Source organism: Tachysurus fulvidraco, chromosome 16 (genome assembly GCF_022655615.1).
Source record: "Tachysurus fulvidraco isolate hzauxx_2018 chromosome 16, HZAU_PFXX_2.0, whole genome shotgun sequence".
NCBI lineage: Eukaryota > Metazoa > Chordata > Actinopteri > Siluriformes > Bagridae > Tachysurus > Tachysurus fulvidraco.
The window spans coordinates 9,721,670-9,741,137 of NC_062533.1; the positions used below are offsets into that span (position 1 = coordinate 9,721,670).

The following is a 19,468-nucleotide window of genomic DNA, read 5'->3' on the forward strand; positions in this document are numbered from 1 at the left end:
TCCTAAAGTTAAAGATCTGAGTTATGTGTGTGTGTGTGTATTTCTCTAGAGAGTAGTTCTCTCTGAAAATATGGCAGGTTCAGACTTCATTTGACCTGCTGCATAATGGAAAACTTCATTTGTAATGCTTATATAAAATTTAGGAAGGGCGAGGCTTGATCCCTTCCGTTTTCTTGACTATCTTTTTCATCCTCATTTCCAATTCAGGAGACACCCTGGATAGGGTGCGAACACACAATCACATACACTGAAAAGATTTAGAGATGCCTGCACCATTTGTATTTGGACAACGGAAGTAGGCATACCCCAAACCCCAGACGTGCAAGACAAACATGCTAATCACTAAAGCATTGTCCAGTAATACTATTGTAACATGATCATGAATTGTCTCTTCCTCACACATTCCAAAAGTCCACACATTTCACGTCATTATACATTTCTTGTGCTGTCAAAAAGGCCTCCAACTTTAATACCATAGATACCCTTTATTCCATACAGACCCAGATATATTCCAGCATTTATTTACTGTATCAGATTTTTAGTGGATCAAATGCCTTGGGTAGCCTTTCACAAGCTTCTCACACAATGCCACAATGATTATATTGGTATTTTTGTGCATTCCTCCTCACAGAACTGGCATGACTCAGTCAGGCTTCACAGTTTCAAATGGTGATTTTATTCACCTTTTTTCCCTGTTGTTCATGCCAAAGTCCATTCACCCCAGGGATAAAATATGGAAATTGCTCAGGAGAAATAAATCTTTTGTCTGTCTGTCTGTCTGTCTGTCTGTCTGTCTGTCTATCTATCTATCTATCTATCTATCTATCTATCTATCTATCTATCTATCTATCTATCTATCTATCTATCTATCTATCTATCTATCTATCTATTGTATAGTATATAATAATGTAATATCCAGTCATTCCAATACATGACTTCTTAATTGACTAAATTGAGTTTTTAATACTTCATTACAAGTATTAAAAGGTATGTGGCTACATTTACAAGTATTAAAAGATCTTTGCACGGATACTTCAATTTAAATTGCATAAAATAAGATTAATTTCTCAGTACTTCACCCCTGACTGTACCCTCTTTGGCAAGGCGTGGTAACCTACAATAGACTAACAAAACAGCAGCTACATTTCACTCCTCCACCCCCATGATCGCTCTCTTTTACTTTTTTGTCAGAGGATTTGCATTGGGGCCTTTTTTCTGCAATGTGTCCTCTACCCAGGAGTTGTTCTTCACGCTCAGCTCTTGCAAAATCATTCATCCTTAACACATGTAAACAGTAGAGAGACAACAACAACAACAACAACAAACACAAAAGGTCATAGTAGACACAATGCAACATTGGGAAAATTGTCTTTCATTTTCTTTTAAAAAATAGCACAATTGGCATGAGTTTCTTAGACATTTGCACTTTTTAATTAAAAAATATGTGTTGTTGACAAACATGTAAGCTATAAGTTATAAAAATTTCATAGAACAGATATAAATGTAAGATGTCATTGTAAAATGTCATTGTAAATTATTAAACACCATGGTACTGTAGCTTAGTGGTTCAGTTATCTTTGGGTTAGTAATCAGACAATGCACTTGAATTGTGTCCTTTATTAGTTGTAAGTTGCTTTGAATAAGAGTCCAAATAAATTAATCATTCAATAATGACATCATTTGATGTTACGTTATTCTATACCAAGGTATAAAGTGCTATTAACATTAGAATTCATTTCTAAATTACAGTGTGGGTAGAAACGGGGCAGGCAGATGGCTTTCACATCCTTCCATGTCCAGAACAGACCATAAATTTATTATTTTGGAGATCTCTGTAATATAAGTATTGCATTGTCTATGTTTCGAATCTGGTGTAAAAGCATAGTGCTGGACAGTAAAGCAACGCTTTTGTTTTTTTAGTTATGGAGAAAAAAAGAATGTTACTTCAACATTTGTATGAATTTAAGGGAATCTCAAACACCTTGTAGCCAGTGTACCCAGTATAGCCCCTAGGGTTAGGGATGGGACTCTGATAAATCAGTGAAGATAAATGAATATATGTGACCAGGGAATAATAGATTACACCAACAAACATATTGAATAGAATAGATACTAACTACTGCCTCAATCCACATTAGGTAGCAGGATATACTGTACATTTAAATGCTACAATATAGCCTCATTAGCAAAAATTGCTGAGTGCATAAAAGTGACTAAAATTAACTAATGTGTTAATTGAATAATAAACTAGTGTGTTATTATTCAATTCAATTTTATTTGTATAGTGCTTTTAAGAATGGACATTGTCTCAATGCAGCTTTACAGAACATAAGAAACATAATACAAAGTTTAATATTATGCAAAGATTAATATTATACAAAAATTCAAGATTAATATTAGACTTATATTTAAATGTGTTTGAATGTATCAGTAAGCCTGAGGTGACTGTGGTGAGGAAAAACTCTCTTAGATGAAAGAGGAAGAAACCTTGAGAGGAACCAGACTCAAAAGGGAACCTCATCCTCATTTGGCTGACACTGGAGAGTGTGATTATAAATTTATAGTCCAACAATTGTGCATTGATTAGGAGGTTGTTGTCCTTAAACACCACATGTAGTTGGCATCTCCTCTTGACTGTCCGAAAAACTCATGAAGCGGAACACAAAAGGATCTGGTACAATCTCTGGATGCCTCAGGATGAGTAGAAAAAGAGAAGCAAGTGGAGAGGAATTAGCATAGCTGCAGTTCATAATATTAACCAGCACTAGATGAAAATGTGCATTTGATCAGATGTACAGGGACACGCTGTTATGTGATGTGTTATATGTACACCTGGCTAAAGAAATATGCCTTTAATATACATTTAAACTGTCATAGAAGTTAGTTTTTGACTTGCAGCAAAATAAGAGTAATGAGGGAGTTGGCTAGAGTTAATTAACCTTCTTTTTGTACATGTTAATTAAACATTTTCAGTTGTTAAATACTGAAGTAATGGATGAGGAGCATTGGGATCATGAAGCGATCACAGAGACTGTGTTGGCAGTAATGAGACTTGATAAGGACACACAAATCCTCCCATCGAGACCACATCACACTTCACCGAATACTTTTCCCCTGGGACACAGTGTAATAATTAATATCTGAAATATAGCACACTCATGTCCGCATGAACTCATGATAAGAAGATATACTGCAAAAGGCTTTAGTGACTGTTCTTTATCTCAGCACTTTATACAAGTATAAATAACTGGTTTGAAGTTATTCAATGATTTTGAGGATTTTTATATGAGGTCATCACTCTATTCTTTTACATTTACATTTTTATGAGGTATATTACCCCCATGTCAAACCTGCCTCCATGGTGGTCATGTGTCTGGGGTTCTCTACATACATGGCAGAGAAAGCCAAAATTATAATAGCTTCCAATTACATTCACAGCTTTTTCATTTACATTTAGCAGACACTCTTATACAAGGCAACATTCAAACCAATAGTTTTAACTACCAATTAAATGTAATTATACTTAATACATATTTAAATACTACAGAATTCATAAAACTATACCATATAAACTGGATGTTAAAAGCAATTCTCTCTCTCTGATCATCATCATCATCATCAATAAAACCCAGGCTAATTTGATCATTGCAGCTAGTTAAGAATATTTTTTGTTACACCACCATCTAGGAACAAGTTACCTATTTTTGCTTTGGACTAAGGTTGTCTCCATTACCCACAATGCTCTCACCTACTCATCTGGATCAAACACACAAAACCTCCAAACTAATACCTTAATCAAAATACCAGAGTTTTCGGAGCAAATTCTCAAAAAAAAAAGTTGCTTCTATGTAGTTATCATTATGACATTGTCACTGGGAAACATGAAGTGAAGATCTTGCTCTTTTTTTAAGGACCTAATAAAATCTGACTATAAACATTCACCTCAGACACTGTGGAAATGCTTTCTCTTATTTAATACTATTGTAACTGCACTATCAGTAGGATGATCAGCACAAGAGACAACTGGAAATAACTAAAATACAACACAAACCAGGAAACTAACACCACAATCACAAATACTTCAGTATAAAGATTTTTATTGTGTCAGGATGGACTTTTCCTTTGAGACCTGGTTTAGAGGCTTTCCATGATAAATTTGTATGTAAGGATTTAATCAGCAAAGTATTTGTTTTTAGCCAATAGAATGGAAAGTCGCCAGGAAGACTGAATTAGCAAAAGAACCAATTGGTCTCCAGTGCAAACCAAAATGACAATAATGCCATCTACTGGCCAAAGTAGTAAGAGACCAAAACAAGAGAAAACACAAATGATTAAGAAAACCATTTTGGAAACATAAATTTTATTAAAATTTGACTTGGGATTGTCAGTGCACCTTGGTTTCAAGCATAATTGTGCATCTGTGTTTGCTGTGTGTTTTGTAGCTGTATTTAAGGCCTGCTCTGTGGTATGTGACAGTGGAAAGGTCACAGGTCATGACCACGAGTCTGTATGAGGTTTTACAGAGGTCAAACACAAGGTGCTGCCTATTTTCATATCATTTGATACTGACCATACTCAAACTAATCACTTTTGCTTCAATGCAGTCTTTAAACTATGACACATAAGGAATTATTTCAATCAGTGTAAGACTAGATCAGTGATACATCTAGCATTGCATGTAGATGGGTTTATATTAATACCATTTTAAAACAATCACTCAGTACAAATAATAAATGACAAATGACATAAAAGTTTGGATAGCAATTGTATATTTAAGGGCATATTCTTCCAGAGTCATTTTTATATGCTGTTTTAAGCAAGGCAATAAAATTGGAAGATGACTGGAGATACAGCACAGAACTATAATGCGGTCAGTGAACCAGACTAATAACGTATTTCACATATCTTGAATATGCCCCAGATGTTGTGTTTTCTGAGGTAAGACCCTGTTGTGATAAATCGTGAGTAGTAAATTATATTGGCACACACAGGCACACATATCTCCAACCCTGCTAATGGTGACCTGACAATAGAGTGTACAGAGACACTGAGATGAGTGTAAACTCTGACTTGTGTAAACCTGAGATTGCCCATTATCAGCTTGCAGAAGGAACAAGATCCCTTGCAGGTTTAGAATTGGACAGAAGGGCATTTCTGAGCCATCAGGAAGACACAGAATCATCTTTATGTGTGTGTACTGTATATGTATGCAAGACACTAAAATTCTACAACAAAGCTGTGGTCTTGGGTCTCCAGGATTGACTCAAATAAGGAATGCATTAACTTGGCTGGATATCTGTTTAAGTTGTTTAAATGAATATTAGTGGTTATAGATACAATGCATCAAATAGGACATACAATGCCCCTTGGGGAAGAAGAAAAAAAAGACAAAATTTAATTCAGTTGTATGAAATAGTCATGACAAGCAAGAAAAGTGAAAATCGATCACGATATCTCTTTCAGTTTATATAAAAATATGTTCAGTTGAGGTCTCTTCTCCTGCATGTGAGGTAAAGTAGAGTGTGTCTGTCTTAACACTGTATATATATTTGCAATTTAAAAGCCTTCTCCTGTGAAAAGCTCATCATAGACATGCATAGTGCAAAGCCTGCATGTGTAGAAGTGATTCAGTGGGTCATTTTGACATTAAGTTACCAAAACAATTAAATACTTTCAAGAAGTGCAGTGATGTTCAGATAAAAATATATATGAAGCATTTAAATTGAATGATAGCACCAAGGACAGCAGAGTTATTATCTAGGCCCTAGAATAGTACATTCATCATACTGCTTACTATGTTGAGGGTTTGCTATAACATTTTGGAGTGTGACACAGTGAGGCATACTTTTCTGCTGTGGGCTCTCCAGGATTTAAATCATATTTGCACATGAAAATAATATATTTATACATATATACGTGAAACACTTGTTATATAAAAACTGACCTTGGGTCAAAGTTTAGTAACACAACCATGTACAAAAATATTACATCTGGATGTTTTTTTAACTACTACTGTGTATACTGCAGCTACAACTTCAACTGTTGTTTAAATGCTAAAACAATTATAACAATACAAAGAACAATCTAAAAATTAAAAAATCACCAGGGCTACTTTACTCATGACTTGCTAAAGCCCTTCAACGACTACAATTCCGAGTTCACCACATGTATGTTAGAATCAGGTAGTACATGCTCGAGTCATTGCATCTCTCCTTTGAGCTTTAGCTTAATTCTAGGAATGCTTATTGCTTAAGATGTGTTTGTTTAAGAGAGTTTCCTTTTTAGAGTTAGGTGCAATTAAAGCATGTATAACGCACTGAGGAAGCAGTACAATTGGCCATAGATGGAGGTAGGAGTCCATCAATAGCATGGACATTTTACTCCCTACATTAAAAGCTAGATGTAAACTTTCGAGAAGTCACAGGTTTCTGCAGCAGTCCCCCACTTACTGTCCTGAGATCCTAAAAACTAAAACATCAAAAGAGATGCAATCTAACTTCCCAACAACTTATTACAAGCATCCAGAGGCCCAGTAATTAGTATGCAATAGGTGAGTATTAAGCTGCAATCTTAAAGTGAAGAGGTAATTGGTACTGTAAATTTGTTTAAATTCCATGGATTCTGTCTGGCACTGGTAGTGTATACCGACATCATAAATTAGTAAGTGGATGATTTAAGAAAAAAAAAAAAAAAAAAAAAAAAAACTCTTGCTAAACCCAGAAAAGCCTCTTTCACTGGGCTGCTAATTTTTCAGTTAAAGGAATTAATATAGCACGTATGGCTCTCCATACATTTAAGCAGATTTTTCTTCTAGCGATTAACCATTAACCTTTAACCTCAAATGTCATCGAACATGAACTGCCTCTGTAACTCCTCAGGGCACACTGATTTGACTCACTACTGGGTCAGTGTCTGACTGAATCCATGAACAAAATATGGTGATATTTATAGCTAGATTAAACATATGTTGTTCACCAGGCTAACTCAGGGCTGCATTCAATTGCAAAATACACATACTGAGTTAATTGTGTGCATATACTAAGGAAGCTACGGTAGATTTGCATGTGATTTCAGCATGTGTATTTATTTACAGTATGAACACACTCCCAAGAAAGCGATCCTATCATGCTTTGTACCCCCTGCGTCTACTTGTCAATCGACAGGCCCTTGAAAGATGAGGCGGGTGAAGCCAGGTCTGCCTGTCAAAGGCGTAGAGCAAAATGGGCATATGGGCTGGAAGGCGTGGGTCCCGTGTGGCAGCGATGTCTCAGCCCAATACTTTGCAGTCCTCTCAGAGCACACATGGCCGCAGGGAACAAAAGTGTGGGTGGGAGCCCCTGCGTCCACATAGAATGCAGGCTCACAGCCCAGCCACAAGGGCACGTAAGGCCCTAGTGATCGACACAGAGGGCACTCCCGTCTGCAACCTGTGTTAGGGCCTCCCTCACACTCGCGGCTGTGCTCAGGCTTCTGGCCCCAGTCATGTCGGCCGTGCACATGGCCACAGGTAAGGTAGGCCCAGGGCTGGCGTTCCTCCAGGCTGTGGCTACGGGGTAGGCTGGGAAACGCCAACGTGCTCAGGCCCACGGGGCATTGTGGACGTGCTGCATTCAGCTCCAGACGCAGTGCGTCCAGGTGACGCAAAGTAGGAGCTTTGAGAAGGCCTTCGGCTGTGCGCCACAGCAACGTTGCACCACACAGGTCCACCAGAGAGCCATCCTTCAGAGCGCTGCTTTCACCCTGAGCCTAAAGAAAAAACTCAATTAAATTAATTTAACACTTAAATTCAAACACAGTAAACATAATGTACTGATTGCTTGCATGGACATTTAGCTGCCTCCAATATATATATATATATATATATATGTATAAAAAACACGTATGTGTGTAACACCTGGAGCCCTCAAATAGTTTGTTCTTTAAGGAGCTGCTTATATTCAAAATTTAGCCTTCCATTAATTCTTAAATCGTGCCTTGAATCGTGTTTGCTCTGTGGCAGGCTCTAGGAGGGATGGATTTAAGGTGGTTAGCTTCTGATTTTATATTACTTACCAGCTGTCCACGGATGGGGCCAGACCTGGTCTCTCTCAGAGTGTAGACATTTCCACAGACAGAAATCTCCCTCCACATGCCCTGCTTGGACTCCTCTGGGAAACCTTGTGGATGCATCACCAGTACTCCATTGGTTGTTAGGCCATCCATCTGACCATCTGGGTTCTTCCACTTTGTTGCTTTTTCCTGCAGGAAGAAATTGATATATGAAGGATTGTACATAAAATATTACTGCAACAATGCAATAATATCTAAAGAGACAGCCTACAATCAACACAAACACTAGGTTTGTGGACACTTGGCCATTACTCCCATATGTATTTGTTAAACATCCCATTTTAGATCTAGTTCTTCATTGCTGTTAGAATATCTTTGACCCTCCTGGGAAGACTTTCCACTCAGTTTTGAAATGTGGGTCTGTGGATTTTCTCATTCTGCCATAAGAGCATTAGTGAGCTCAGGCACTGATGTTGAGGCCAGGGTGCCTAGCATTACTGTTCATTGCAATAAATACAAGCAAAACATTTGTTTTGTAAAATTCCACAGAAAGTAGGGTTTTTCCTTTGTCCAGTTCATACTTTATTTTTTTCCCACACACACACACATAATTCGTTTTGATTTAAAGCAAGTGATGAAGTAAGAGACCACTGCTTAACCCTGACCATTTTATGCACTTGACCACTTGAGCTCTGAAAGGAAATCTCTCTAGACACATTACAAATAGAGGAGTCTAAAAATATTAACACTTACAATAAGTGTATCAATCCATTATTCTAAGTACAGAAGTAGCACATGGAAAACAGCCATACTGCTCTCTAGTATACTGACAGCATGAAAAAAATGATGGAAAATACGTTGCCAGTTTCTCACGTAACAAAAAAACAAATCTTAAAATGACACAAACGTGTCCAAACGACATTGATGAATACCAACCCCAAGGAAAATGTTTTTGGAGGAGTCAAAGCCAGCTGCATAAATCCGGGCAGTGTAGGGGGGGTTGCGTTCACACACAACTCTGCAGGCAAAGCGTGAGATGGTGCTGGGTGCAACAGAGTCCTCGCTCTCTTTTGATCCTCCTGGTGTATCAGTCACCACAAAGTCTATGGGGCTCTCAGTGGATCTGCCAATCTAGACACAAGGACAAACAGTGATTTATGAAACATTTACATCCATCCATGTATGCTACATTTCAATTTTCCATTGCACACCATAGCATTACACCTTTGCTATCTGCAACCTTTGATAAAATCAGATTTTGTTGAGATGAAAAAACGTCAAATGAAAAACATTTTGAAAGTATATTTTGAATGTTTGTAACCTTTCCAAAATATACTTTTGGAAACAGTGATTCAAACAATGTTTCAGATCATAATAAGAGGTTAACCCTGGAAACAGAAAGTGTCAATGCGATCACATTTTAACCAAATTTGCTTATCCAATGCTTAGCCAAAATTGCAAAGAACAACATTCATGTGGGCAAAGAGAAAAATTACTGCATTGCATATGGACGAGACAGCTAGAACATAATTAGCATAAATGACCATATAGTGCTATACAATGGTCTTAGGAACATCAAAGAAAATGCTGTAAAGAAAGTACAAAAATTAGAAGAAATGTTTTCTACATACATTTACAGCATAATGTTTTGCATACCCATTTCAATTTCTCCTAATCAGACCCAAACAGATTTTTTGCATGAAAACTAACAGATCACATGATAGTGTCAGTATTACCAGTTGCTTTTTAGGTGTTCCACATCCATATCATTACAACAGCTAAAAGAAAATGCTGCACTGAAAATGTAGACGTTGTTAGCTCTGCATGTATTAGGTCAATGAATTAATATTTTACAGCTGAATTTATTTGTCTCACCTGGAACATATCTGTGTCATCATCATGACAGTATTCCACCACCACAGTTTGATTCCTAGAGAGTGTGAAGGAGATACTGTGCTGCCCCCTGCTATTAACTGCCTGAAACAAAAGGTCAAACCTCTTTAATTTCAATCCCAATGATACATCAGTGCTATGCATAAGAATTTATGATGTACGTACAATAACCATTAGAATATGAAAAACATCTGGAATACTTGAATTAATATACAAATAAATTGAATATGCTTTTAACAATGGACAATACTTTGTCTCAAAGTACAGAAGTAAAGAAACATAGAATAAAAAAAATATAGTTTAAAATTATGTTACTCTTTATCTCAAATGAGAAAGCCTGAGGCAATGGTGGCAATTAATCTCTCCCTGAGATATGAGAAAAACCTTTGAGAGGTTTCCAATGTGAATGTTAAGTAATGTCCTTTCTACAACAGTTTGTAGTCAAGTGGAATTGTGTAACCAAGAGCTGAACAACAGCCTGTGTTCAACTACACTACACACCTTGCTGTCCTGTGGATTGCTGAGGATATGCACAGTGCTTGGCTTAACACCGTTAGCCTTTGCCCTTCTGTAAAGAGCAAAGCGGCTCCTTTTCCTCCCCTTATCTCCACCAGGAAGGGAGCCATTGTACCTGGAGATAAATAAGAAAACACATACATACAGTACATTAAACACAAATGCATGATGATAAAAATTGTTATCAACAATCTGTACATACCTACAGACAACTGATTTACATTATTGATATTATTTCTACTGATACCGACGTTATTTCTCAAATTAAATAATCAATAATTTTATGGCATCTGTAAAGATAAACAATCCTTTTCTCACTGTCTCTGTCTGCTAGCAATCATTGCTGAAATATTTAGCACACTCGTTTATCTCACTCTTTTTCCTATTTCCCAGTTGTATTAGGAAAACCTTTATTCGGAATGAAAGGTTTTGACTGTGTGTGGAGTAAATTCATACAGGCACTGTAAACATGAACGTTTATTATCCTTCATTTTTCTTGAACCCTTTGACTGGCAGGTTGGTTTCTTGCAAAAACACCCTTAAACCTCTGAAACACACATATACAAAGAACAGGGTGTCAGAAACCAAGGAACAGAAAGATTAGCTGTTTCTCTATAACAATAAACATTTGTGCTACGACAGGTTTTGGGGGCGGTACTGATGAATGCCACCAAGCATGGATTAGTAAAAAAACGTGTCTGGTCTAGTTTTGCTCTCAGAGGTTAGTCTCCACGTCTTTATAGAATAAGCAGGGGAATTCTTCCCCAGTGCTTGGATTATAAAGCAAGGATGAAAACCCGATGAGAAGGCTTCACTTAAGAGGCTTTTAGATAATCTCAGATGCACGTGGTGCCCCATAATAGGTAAAGAGATCTCTCCCATGTTCCACACACTCTGGTTCTCAGAGGCATCTGAATGCTCTAGGCACACTAACTCAGTTTGGCATTTAGTCTCTGCAGCCTCCTGTTTGCTGCTGCTGTAGAAAGGCTCTTTTGTTCTTCCTGCAGCTATCAGTGACTAACAGCACAACTGAGGCGAAGCATGGGAAACTGCAGAGACGTTCGGCCGGTTTGTATTTCGGTAGCCCTAAAGGCATTCACAACCCTCTCCTATGTGCCATGACGTGTATTCTGTACATTTCAGTTAGTTAAGACAACCAGGGTTGTGTCTAATTAATAATCAATCTAGTCTAAATAATAAGGCAGAGTTTGATGATTGGAAAGGTTTCTTCGCAGCCCTCCAAGTTTGTACCATAGTCTTGCACAAATTATTTCTTATGAAAGGTTAAATACTGTACACAGAAGTTCAGATTCAGGGCTGAGTTATAGCTTTCAGTATGGATTTAAATTCATATTCATTTTCCACTGGAAGAGGTCAGTATACACTGAATGAATAGATCTGATTTTAAGATTTACTTTATGGATATTGGCCACATTTGTGAATCAGCTCCGTAAGATGTCTTCGCTGCTTACAGTGGTGCAAAAGCATTGACCGTCTCCAGACTGGTCAATGTGCCAGTTCAGCACTGCACAGGGAGACAGCAGAGACAGAAGAGCAGCACAGCAGAACCAGTGTTCGCCTGAGTGCACATGCGCACATGCTCACCACACCCACACCCTCAGTCTCTCTCTCACACACACACACACACACACACACACACACACACACACACACTGAAATATTTAATAACCTTTCCTCTTGTATTTTCATGCTGACCTAAAAGTCTTATGTATTATTAGGTATCAAGTGAAATATGCTATTCATGCTCAAATGATTAGAGCTTAGATTACGACAGAAAAAGGCCAACAGTATCCTGTCACAGACAAACACAGACCTAGTACAAAATCATATGAGACTCATGGACAAATTTTTAGAAACAAGCCAGAACAAATGTGCTAGTAGACGTTATTCAGATGAATGATAAACATCTGCTATATAAACTTTCCTACTGCAAAATACATTTTATTACCACAAGCTAATATTAAACTACCTGCTTACATTTCAATTGTGGGTAAACAGCCCAACAAAATGGTTGACACTGTAATATTGATATTAATCTGTTAAATAATATAGTATAATACTGAACACTGTTGGGTTCATGCAGGTCTATTACTGTGTGCAAAATACATGACCGTTTACACTGTAGAGCACAAATCTCTTTACAGCGCATTGCATCAACTAAATATTGATTCATTTTCATTTCTGTGTTACAGTACTGTCTCAACCTGTCCTGCTACACAATGTGATTAAGCCAAAAGTTTGAAAAAATCTTGATTTACTACTTAGTTTGCACACAGCAGGTTGTATGTGGTCCTGACAATACAGCTCTCTGTATCCTGTGCAAAGCTGATCACATTCACATTATGAAATTTCCGGAACAAACCAAAACATCACTACGTTTTCCATGCATTTTTTATATAAGAGAAGCCATAATGCAATTTGTAATGTTTTTTTAAATATAAGCTCTAAATACACCCCGATAGGTAGTTTTTTAGGATTTGGGCTTATTCTTGGGTACATTTCTATGAAAAGTATTCAGAATCAAGGAGAAGCACAGCCAGTTTTGTGGAGCCTCAGAAATATAGTCTTAAAAATTACAACATCTGAGAGTTCATTTACACAGTAATGACAAGCAAATCTTGGGCAATCGCTAAAACATTTTCTAAAGTGATTTATTTTCTGTTTAAATAAAAAAAAATGCAGGTCTGTACAGGTCTGTCTATATGTATAACGTGATTCTATTAAAAAAAAAGAATATAGAGAGATACTTTTAACTCATTATTAGTAGCTCACAGTCACTCTCATGTGAGAGGATTGTAGATGATGAATAAATCTAATATAGTACTATGCTACACTTAAGGCTAAGGTAAGGCTGTTTTACACAGCCTTGCACGTTTAATGGTCACACTGTACAAGATAATGGCTACAAACTTGGACAAAGTATTAGTATTAGCTAATTAGATGGGATGAAGTGATGACATACTGGGCCTGCCTGCCCACTCCAGAACTTGTACGACACAAGAACCAAAAACCTTCGCACAATGGACACAACCTCGTTCAGCTCCTCCCTTCTGGCAGGCGCTACAGAACTTTGGAACAGTTTCTTTCCCCAGGCAATCACCCTGATCAACAACTCACCATAATGATATTCACTGCTTCATATCTATAAGTACTGCATTATCAGGACTGTCAGTCATCAAATCATCTGTACTGAATATTACACACTACTGCTGCTGTATATTGTACAAAAAGCATAATATTGCACAATATTGTTATTTGCACTCCCGCACTTTATGTAGGTAACTGATCGTTCATATTCTATATTCATACTATACTCATTCTGTCTATATTGTATCTCATCGTCTGCATTGTTTTCTTGTATAGTATAGTGTTATTTATGTCTGTACCTTTGAGAGTCACAAACTGCTGGAACCAAATTCTTTGTGTGTGTCAACACACTTGGCCAATAAATCTGATTCTGATTCTGATACTGATTCTGATAATACTGCTGACCAGAGAAGAAGCTCTGAGGTCCACTGTTTGAGCCTGACTTTGGGTTAATGTCTTTGGAGTTTTTTTTGCATGTTCTCTCTGTTGTGGATTAGCAACTTCACATGAGGAAGTGTTCTGTTGTACTGAATATCAGCATGGCTGTGCTTTGCCCTCAGGGTTGTGCTGATGTTCAATATAAAACTATGACTGTGTTTATGATATTTCTTGTTTTAGCTGTTGTATGAAAGGAATAAGTATGAAGCAGTCGACATTTTGTTACTTGCTGGTATTGTTGTTTTACAGATATTTCCCAAAGAAGCCTCAGTTGGATAAAGCAACACAGACAGACTGACATAATGTGGTAGTAAAAACTATTGCTTAGAACAGTGCTACAAACAGTGAAAGATTCCAATGCTGTTATACTAAACCTCAGCACTCGTGACAAACCACTTTTCCAATCAAATTAGTGGACCAGAGCTAATGTTGAATAAACAGGCAATATTGCATAAGTGAGAGCTGTTTTACTGAATGTCAGCACGACTGTGTGTGTTTCAGCTGTAGGCACAAGGCTGCAGGTAATCACAGCCTAGCTGATATTCAGTACAACACCATGAGGGAGAGTGTGATGTGGCTTTTATACAACAGCAGTGTGTAAACAAGAAATTAATATCGAGATCCTGACATTTCGGACACAATACGGACAAATATTTTGTTTATTCCCAAACAAGCCAGTTGCCATGCAACACACAGTCTGATTGACAGCCTGCAGCAAGTGTAGTAATGGTTTTAATGAACTGTTGCAAGAATTGTCATTTTACGTAATCAAACACAGACAAGTGGAATGACCGACTTTAACAGTGAAAGACCAACATAATTCTCTAGGAATTTTAGTTAATGTATTTTTTATTTCTTCACATGATTAAATGTAAAACAATCTATTAACCTTTTACTTTATTAACTGCTCAAATGTCGAGCATATTATACAATTAATTATTCAATTATTAAATTATTTTAAAGCATTATTTGGTTACTGAATTTAATGATTCAGTAACAACAGGGAAACTAATAGGAATGGTATATTTTAGAGAATATAAATCTGGACACACTCAAGGAACCTGAAAGTTTAAAACGTCAATATTAACAAAGACTATGAGACAAAACTGAAAGTTGTGGAATCTGATTTTATGATGTCCTTTTCTGCATGGACTGGCTTATATGGTTTCCTGTTTACTGAATGTGGTATTCCCTGTTCCTGTGTGGAAAATGTAAACTATAAATAGCTACATAATGAGCCACATTTTTTACCCTCCATTTTTTCCAGTCTAAAATGCTCCATTAAGTAGCACTGAGAATTTAGCAGTATTTTAAATACTTTTCAATACACAGTGATTGCAATATGGTCTTAGGGTTTTTGCCCATCGATAAACAGAAGAAAATAACCAACATGCTTAGCACTTATATAAAGAAACCACACTAACTTCATCCTTACTTATTGCTTTGAGGTTGAACACTAATTTTCTCATGACTAGTAGGCTGTGTAAATTCATTTGTTTTTTAGTCAAGGACCATACACATTTTGCACAGTATTTCAGGCACATAAATACACATTACAAACACTGTGAGAATGGCTTATCACTAACTACTCAGAGGAGCCATAACTATAATTAAACAACTTGAAACAACATACATGGCTTCATTTTCCCATTGTTTACGCCATCACATCGTGACAGACCGGGCAAAAAGGCCCACTAATTTGCATTACCACCCATGGAGACTGCTAAGACCAACAGGAGACACACTCAATCCCAAAAGGTACATCTTTATATATATATATATATATATACACACACACACACACATGATTCTATATATTGTAGTAGAATAAATCAAATATTCAAATTCAAATTTAATTCAATTTATTTGTATAGTGTTTATAACAATCCCCATTGTCTCGAAGCAGCTTTATAGAAGTATAAACACAGAAGAGAGAGAAAATAAGAAATAAATATATAATATAAATAAATAAGAAGAAGAAAAAATAAGGATAAAAATTAATTAAATAATATACACAATTAAAGTTTTAAATTAATTTAAAAACATTAAATTAAAAATACTATACATCTATCCCCATCCCTAATGAGCAAGCCAGCAACGATGGCAAGGAAACACTCCCTGAGAAGATATGAGGAAGAAACCTTGAGAGGATCCAGACTCAGAAGGGAACCTCATCCTCATTTGGGTGACACTGGACAGTAAATAATGTAAATGTAAATAATATCCTTTCTACAACAGTTTATAATAGTGTAATCGAGAGCTCCTGAGGAACTAATGGGTCATCGCAAACTCCTAGTTCAGCACAGACCTGATTGCTGATAAAGACCAGACCATACAGCTGACTGACAAAAAAATATATATATATATATGCGGATCAGTGATCCACAGTGGCAACCCGGAGCAGCCTAAGGAAATAAAAAAGCATAACTTCAAGAGGTCTTCAAAACTGTACCCCATTGGCCCCAAAATCCATACAACTTTCTCCAGTTCTTTGATGCAGATCCAAATCTACATTTGAACCTCCCTTAAACTGCATAGGTAAGAAAATATCTTGAGTATATACATAAAATTATACACTACCACTGTACAAAATGGCTGTAAATTTTATAGTAACAACATAGTATAAAATATGCTTAATCCAATTATCTCTTCATTCGGCTGATGCCTTTAAAGTATATGGGTCTTATTCGAGGACCAACCCAAGTGCTGGGATTTAAGCGCACAACCTTCTGAACTGCTACACAACATCTTAACCAATAAGCCACTGCAACTAGCTTTTCACTAATTCAACCCCTGAATTAACTCCTGCAATATAAATCACATAGAGCTAGTAGCATTGGCTCATGGGTTAAGTACTTGAGTAACAGAACAGAAGGTGAGCGTTCAAATCTCAGCACTTCCAACCTTCCATGGTTGGGTACAAATCCTTTTTTTAAATACAGATTTGGAAATGTGTGTTATTTTATACTAATGCAAAATGTTACAGTACATGTTTAACAGCTGTTTACAGTAAATATTATGGTATTTGACTAGGAAACCTGCTCTCTCTTACAATACTGTATTGTAAAAGTTACAGCCACATTTATGACCGTGTACAATACCCTATAGTAGTATAATCATGTTTCATTGTGGTGATCTGACTCATGATACTACAATGGACTCAGTGCAGTGCTTTATAGCATGTATATGTATATAGCATATATGTATATACACATACACACACACACACCTATGTATGTATATGTATATGCTTTATATACATATTCATACATAGGTGTGTGTGTATGTATACATATATGCTATATACATCTACATGCTATAAAGCACTGCACTGAGTCCATTGTAGTATCATATAATGTACATAAAGTAATGTACATAAAGTGTATATGCATAGGTAAGGACATATGCTTGTTACTTCTTCAAATACACTACATTCATACATAATACATAGTACATAATACACACGAGGTTTTTTTTAATGGATATTTCAGTACCTGTAGTTGTTTATTATACACATGAGGTGTCACCATGACAACCTAATTACGGTTACTAGGATACTTTTGCTTTTAAAGCTCGTGCGAAATTGGAATAGCTAAAGTATGTTGGAAATACAACACACTTTAGTGTCAAAGGCCAGACAGGGTAAAGTAGGATTAGGTACCGTGACGTTACTCACCCGAGTATGACCAGTTCGCCGTATTTCACCGGATCTTTGGAGCGGTCATGTTCGTTCTGATTCGGCGACAACATGGGACTGAAGCTAACGTCGCTTTTCGCACTCTTTCCTTCTCAAGAAAGCCTGAAACAACTAACTTGTGTAATAACCGGATTGATAAATACACGGGCCTCCGTTTTAACAGCAGGATACGTGCCAAAAATAGTAGGTTGGTTTCCTTAGCCACATCGCTGTTGTGTTAATGAACGGAAGACATGGAACAGCTTGATACGAACAGACGAAGTGGTGGAGGAAGGAAAAAAAAGGGGGCTCGCGGCAGAGTGGCGCGTACCATGATTTTTACAGGGGAGCTGAACACTTGGAATGACTTCTGTAAGCATTCGACGTCTAATTATGCTATTGTTGTATTGGGAACGTGTGGTGCAAAAACTGGTATCATTCACATCCGCACCTCGGTTAATGATAAACGATCTAATTAGGCTTTCCTAGAGCGTTTCTTTGAACGCGTTTCGCCCCTTTGAGTGTAGTACGGAATGGTACGTTCTCAGTGCCTTTAACATTACGTCAGTGTGGAGATAGTACGCTACGGAATACCATGTGATAAATCCCTGCTTACAGTTAGAGAAATTAAAATCTCTCACCATATTAAAAGAGTCTCGATGATTCATCACGAGACTATATGAGAAACAAAAACCTTCCAGACTGTTATATAGCTGATTTCAGTGTTGAACACGAGAGTAAGTTGGAAGAGAGTGTGGTCCATTCATAGAATCGTGACATAGACACCCTTTGGTTAGAAACCCAGTCAGTGCCAAGTTTGAGGTCTGAATCGTTTGGATAGCTGTGAAATATGATTAGAACCTGTGTAGTCACTTTGATAGTCTGATCTCATATTGCATCAGCGCTGCATATCAGAGGAAATCCTGCATTTGCACATTGCACATAAAGCAGCTTCTCCACTGGGAGGCGCACACACTGGCACAGCTTTCAGTGGCCACGTTGACGTTCAGTCTGCACTAATAACACTATTTCCTGCTGATGGAGTCCCCATGCAATGCACATTTAGGTGTTTCCCCTTGTTCCCAACACAATACAGCTCTTTACCCTGTTAAATCTTTAATATTCACGAGGTCAAACATGTAAAAGCTCTAAAATATCCAGTAAAGGGAATATTGTAGTAATGTAACATATTTGAAAAGATATATTTAAAATATATATCCACAGACACCCTTATAAACACAACATAGTGTTCAAAAATCCTCAAAACAACACAATTGTATACAGTCAATGCAATACATTTATTCATTAATTGTAACTGATTTATCCTTGTTATTATCACAACGTATATGGAGTCAATAAAGGTAATATTGAGTGTGCACAGTGCATATACACACTCATTCACGGCTAGAGGCAATGTAGCATAGCTAGTCTTCCTAGCTGATTGTTTTTGGACAAAGGGAGGAAACCAAAGAACCCGGAGGAAACCAACCCAAACAGGCCGTGAGAACAAGCAGAGAAAGTCCACCCAAAGAGTAACCCATGTGTAGGATAAATGTAGGATAAATCCTGGAGCTATGAGTAGTAAGGCTACCCCGTGCACCTTTAGTAACTTCAATACAATGCTCTACTCCTTCTTTTTCATTTACTGTGACTTTTATTTTTTTCAGCTTTACAAATTTTTTTCCAGTTTTTAGAAACTTCAGCACATTTAACCATTCATCCTATTTCCTATTTTACTCAAGCACATTTGCCTTTTGTCTGCCACCACTCATAGCATGGCTTATTTAC

At 37.1% G+C, this 19,468-nt stretch overlaps 1 protein-coding gene across 4 annotated transcripts; it reads right to left on the minus strand.

Moving 5' to 3' along the window:
* Positions 1-4,752: 4,752 nt before the first annotated feature.
* Positions 4,753-17,978, minus strand: LOC113644530 (E3 ubiquitin-protein ligase pellino homolog 2). 4 transcript variants are annotated; one of them, XM_027149455.2, is made up of 7 exons: positions 17,681-17,978; positions 10,915-11,005; positions 10,444-10,573; positions 9,925-10,026; positions 8,986-9,180; positions 8,053-8,238; positions 4,753-7,746 (listed from the first exon to the last, which is right to left on the minus strand). In XM_027149455.2, exons 2-7 carry the CDS (start codon positions 10,947-10,949, stop codon positions 7,153-7,155), a joined length of 1,242 nt encoding a protein of 413 aa, XP_027005256.1. In that variant the 5' UTR covers positions 10,950-11,005; positions 17,681-17,978; the 3' UTR covers positions 4,753-7,152. The 4 variants fall into 4 exon arrangements, with proteins under 4 accessions (XP_027005256.1, XP_027005255.1, XP_027005254.1 ...); XM_027149454.2 differs by lacking the exon at positions 17,681-17,978 and adding an exon at positions 11,874-12,094; XM_027149453.2 differs by lacking the exon at positions 10,915-11,005.
* Between the last annotated feature and the right edge of the window lie 1,490 nt (positions 17,979-19,468).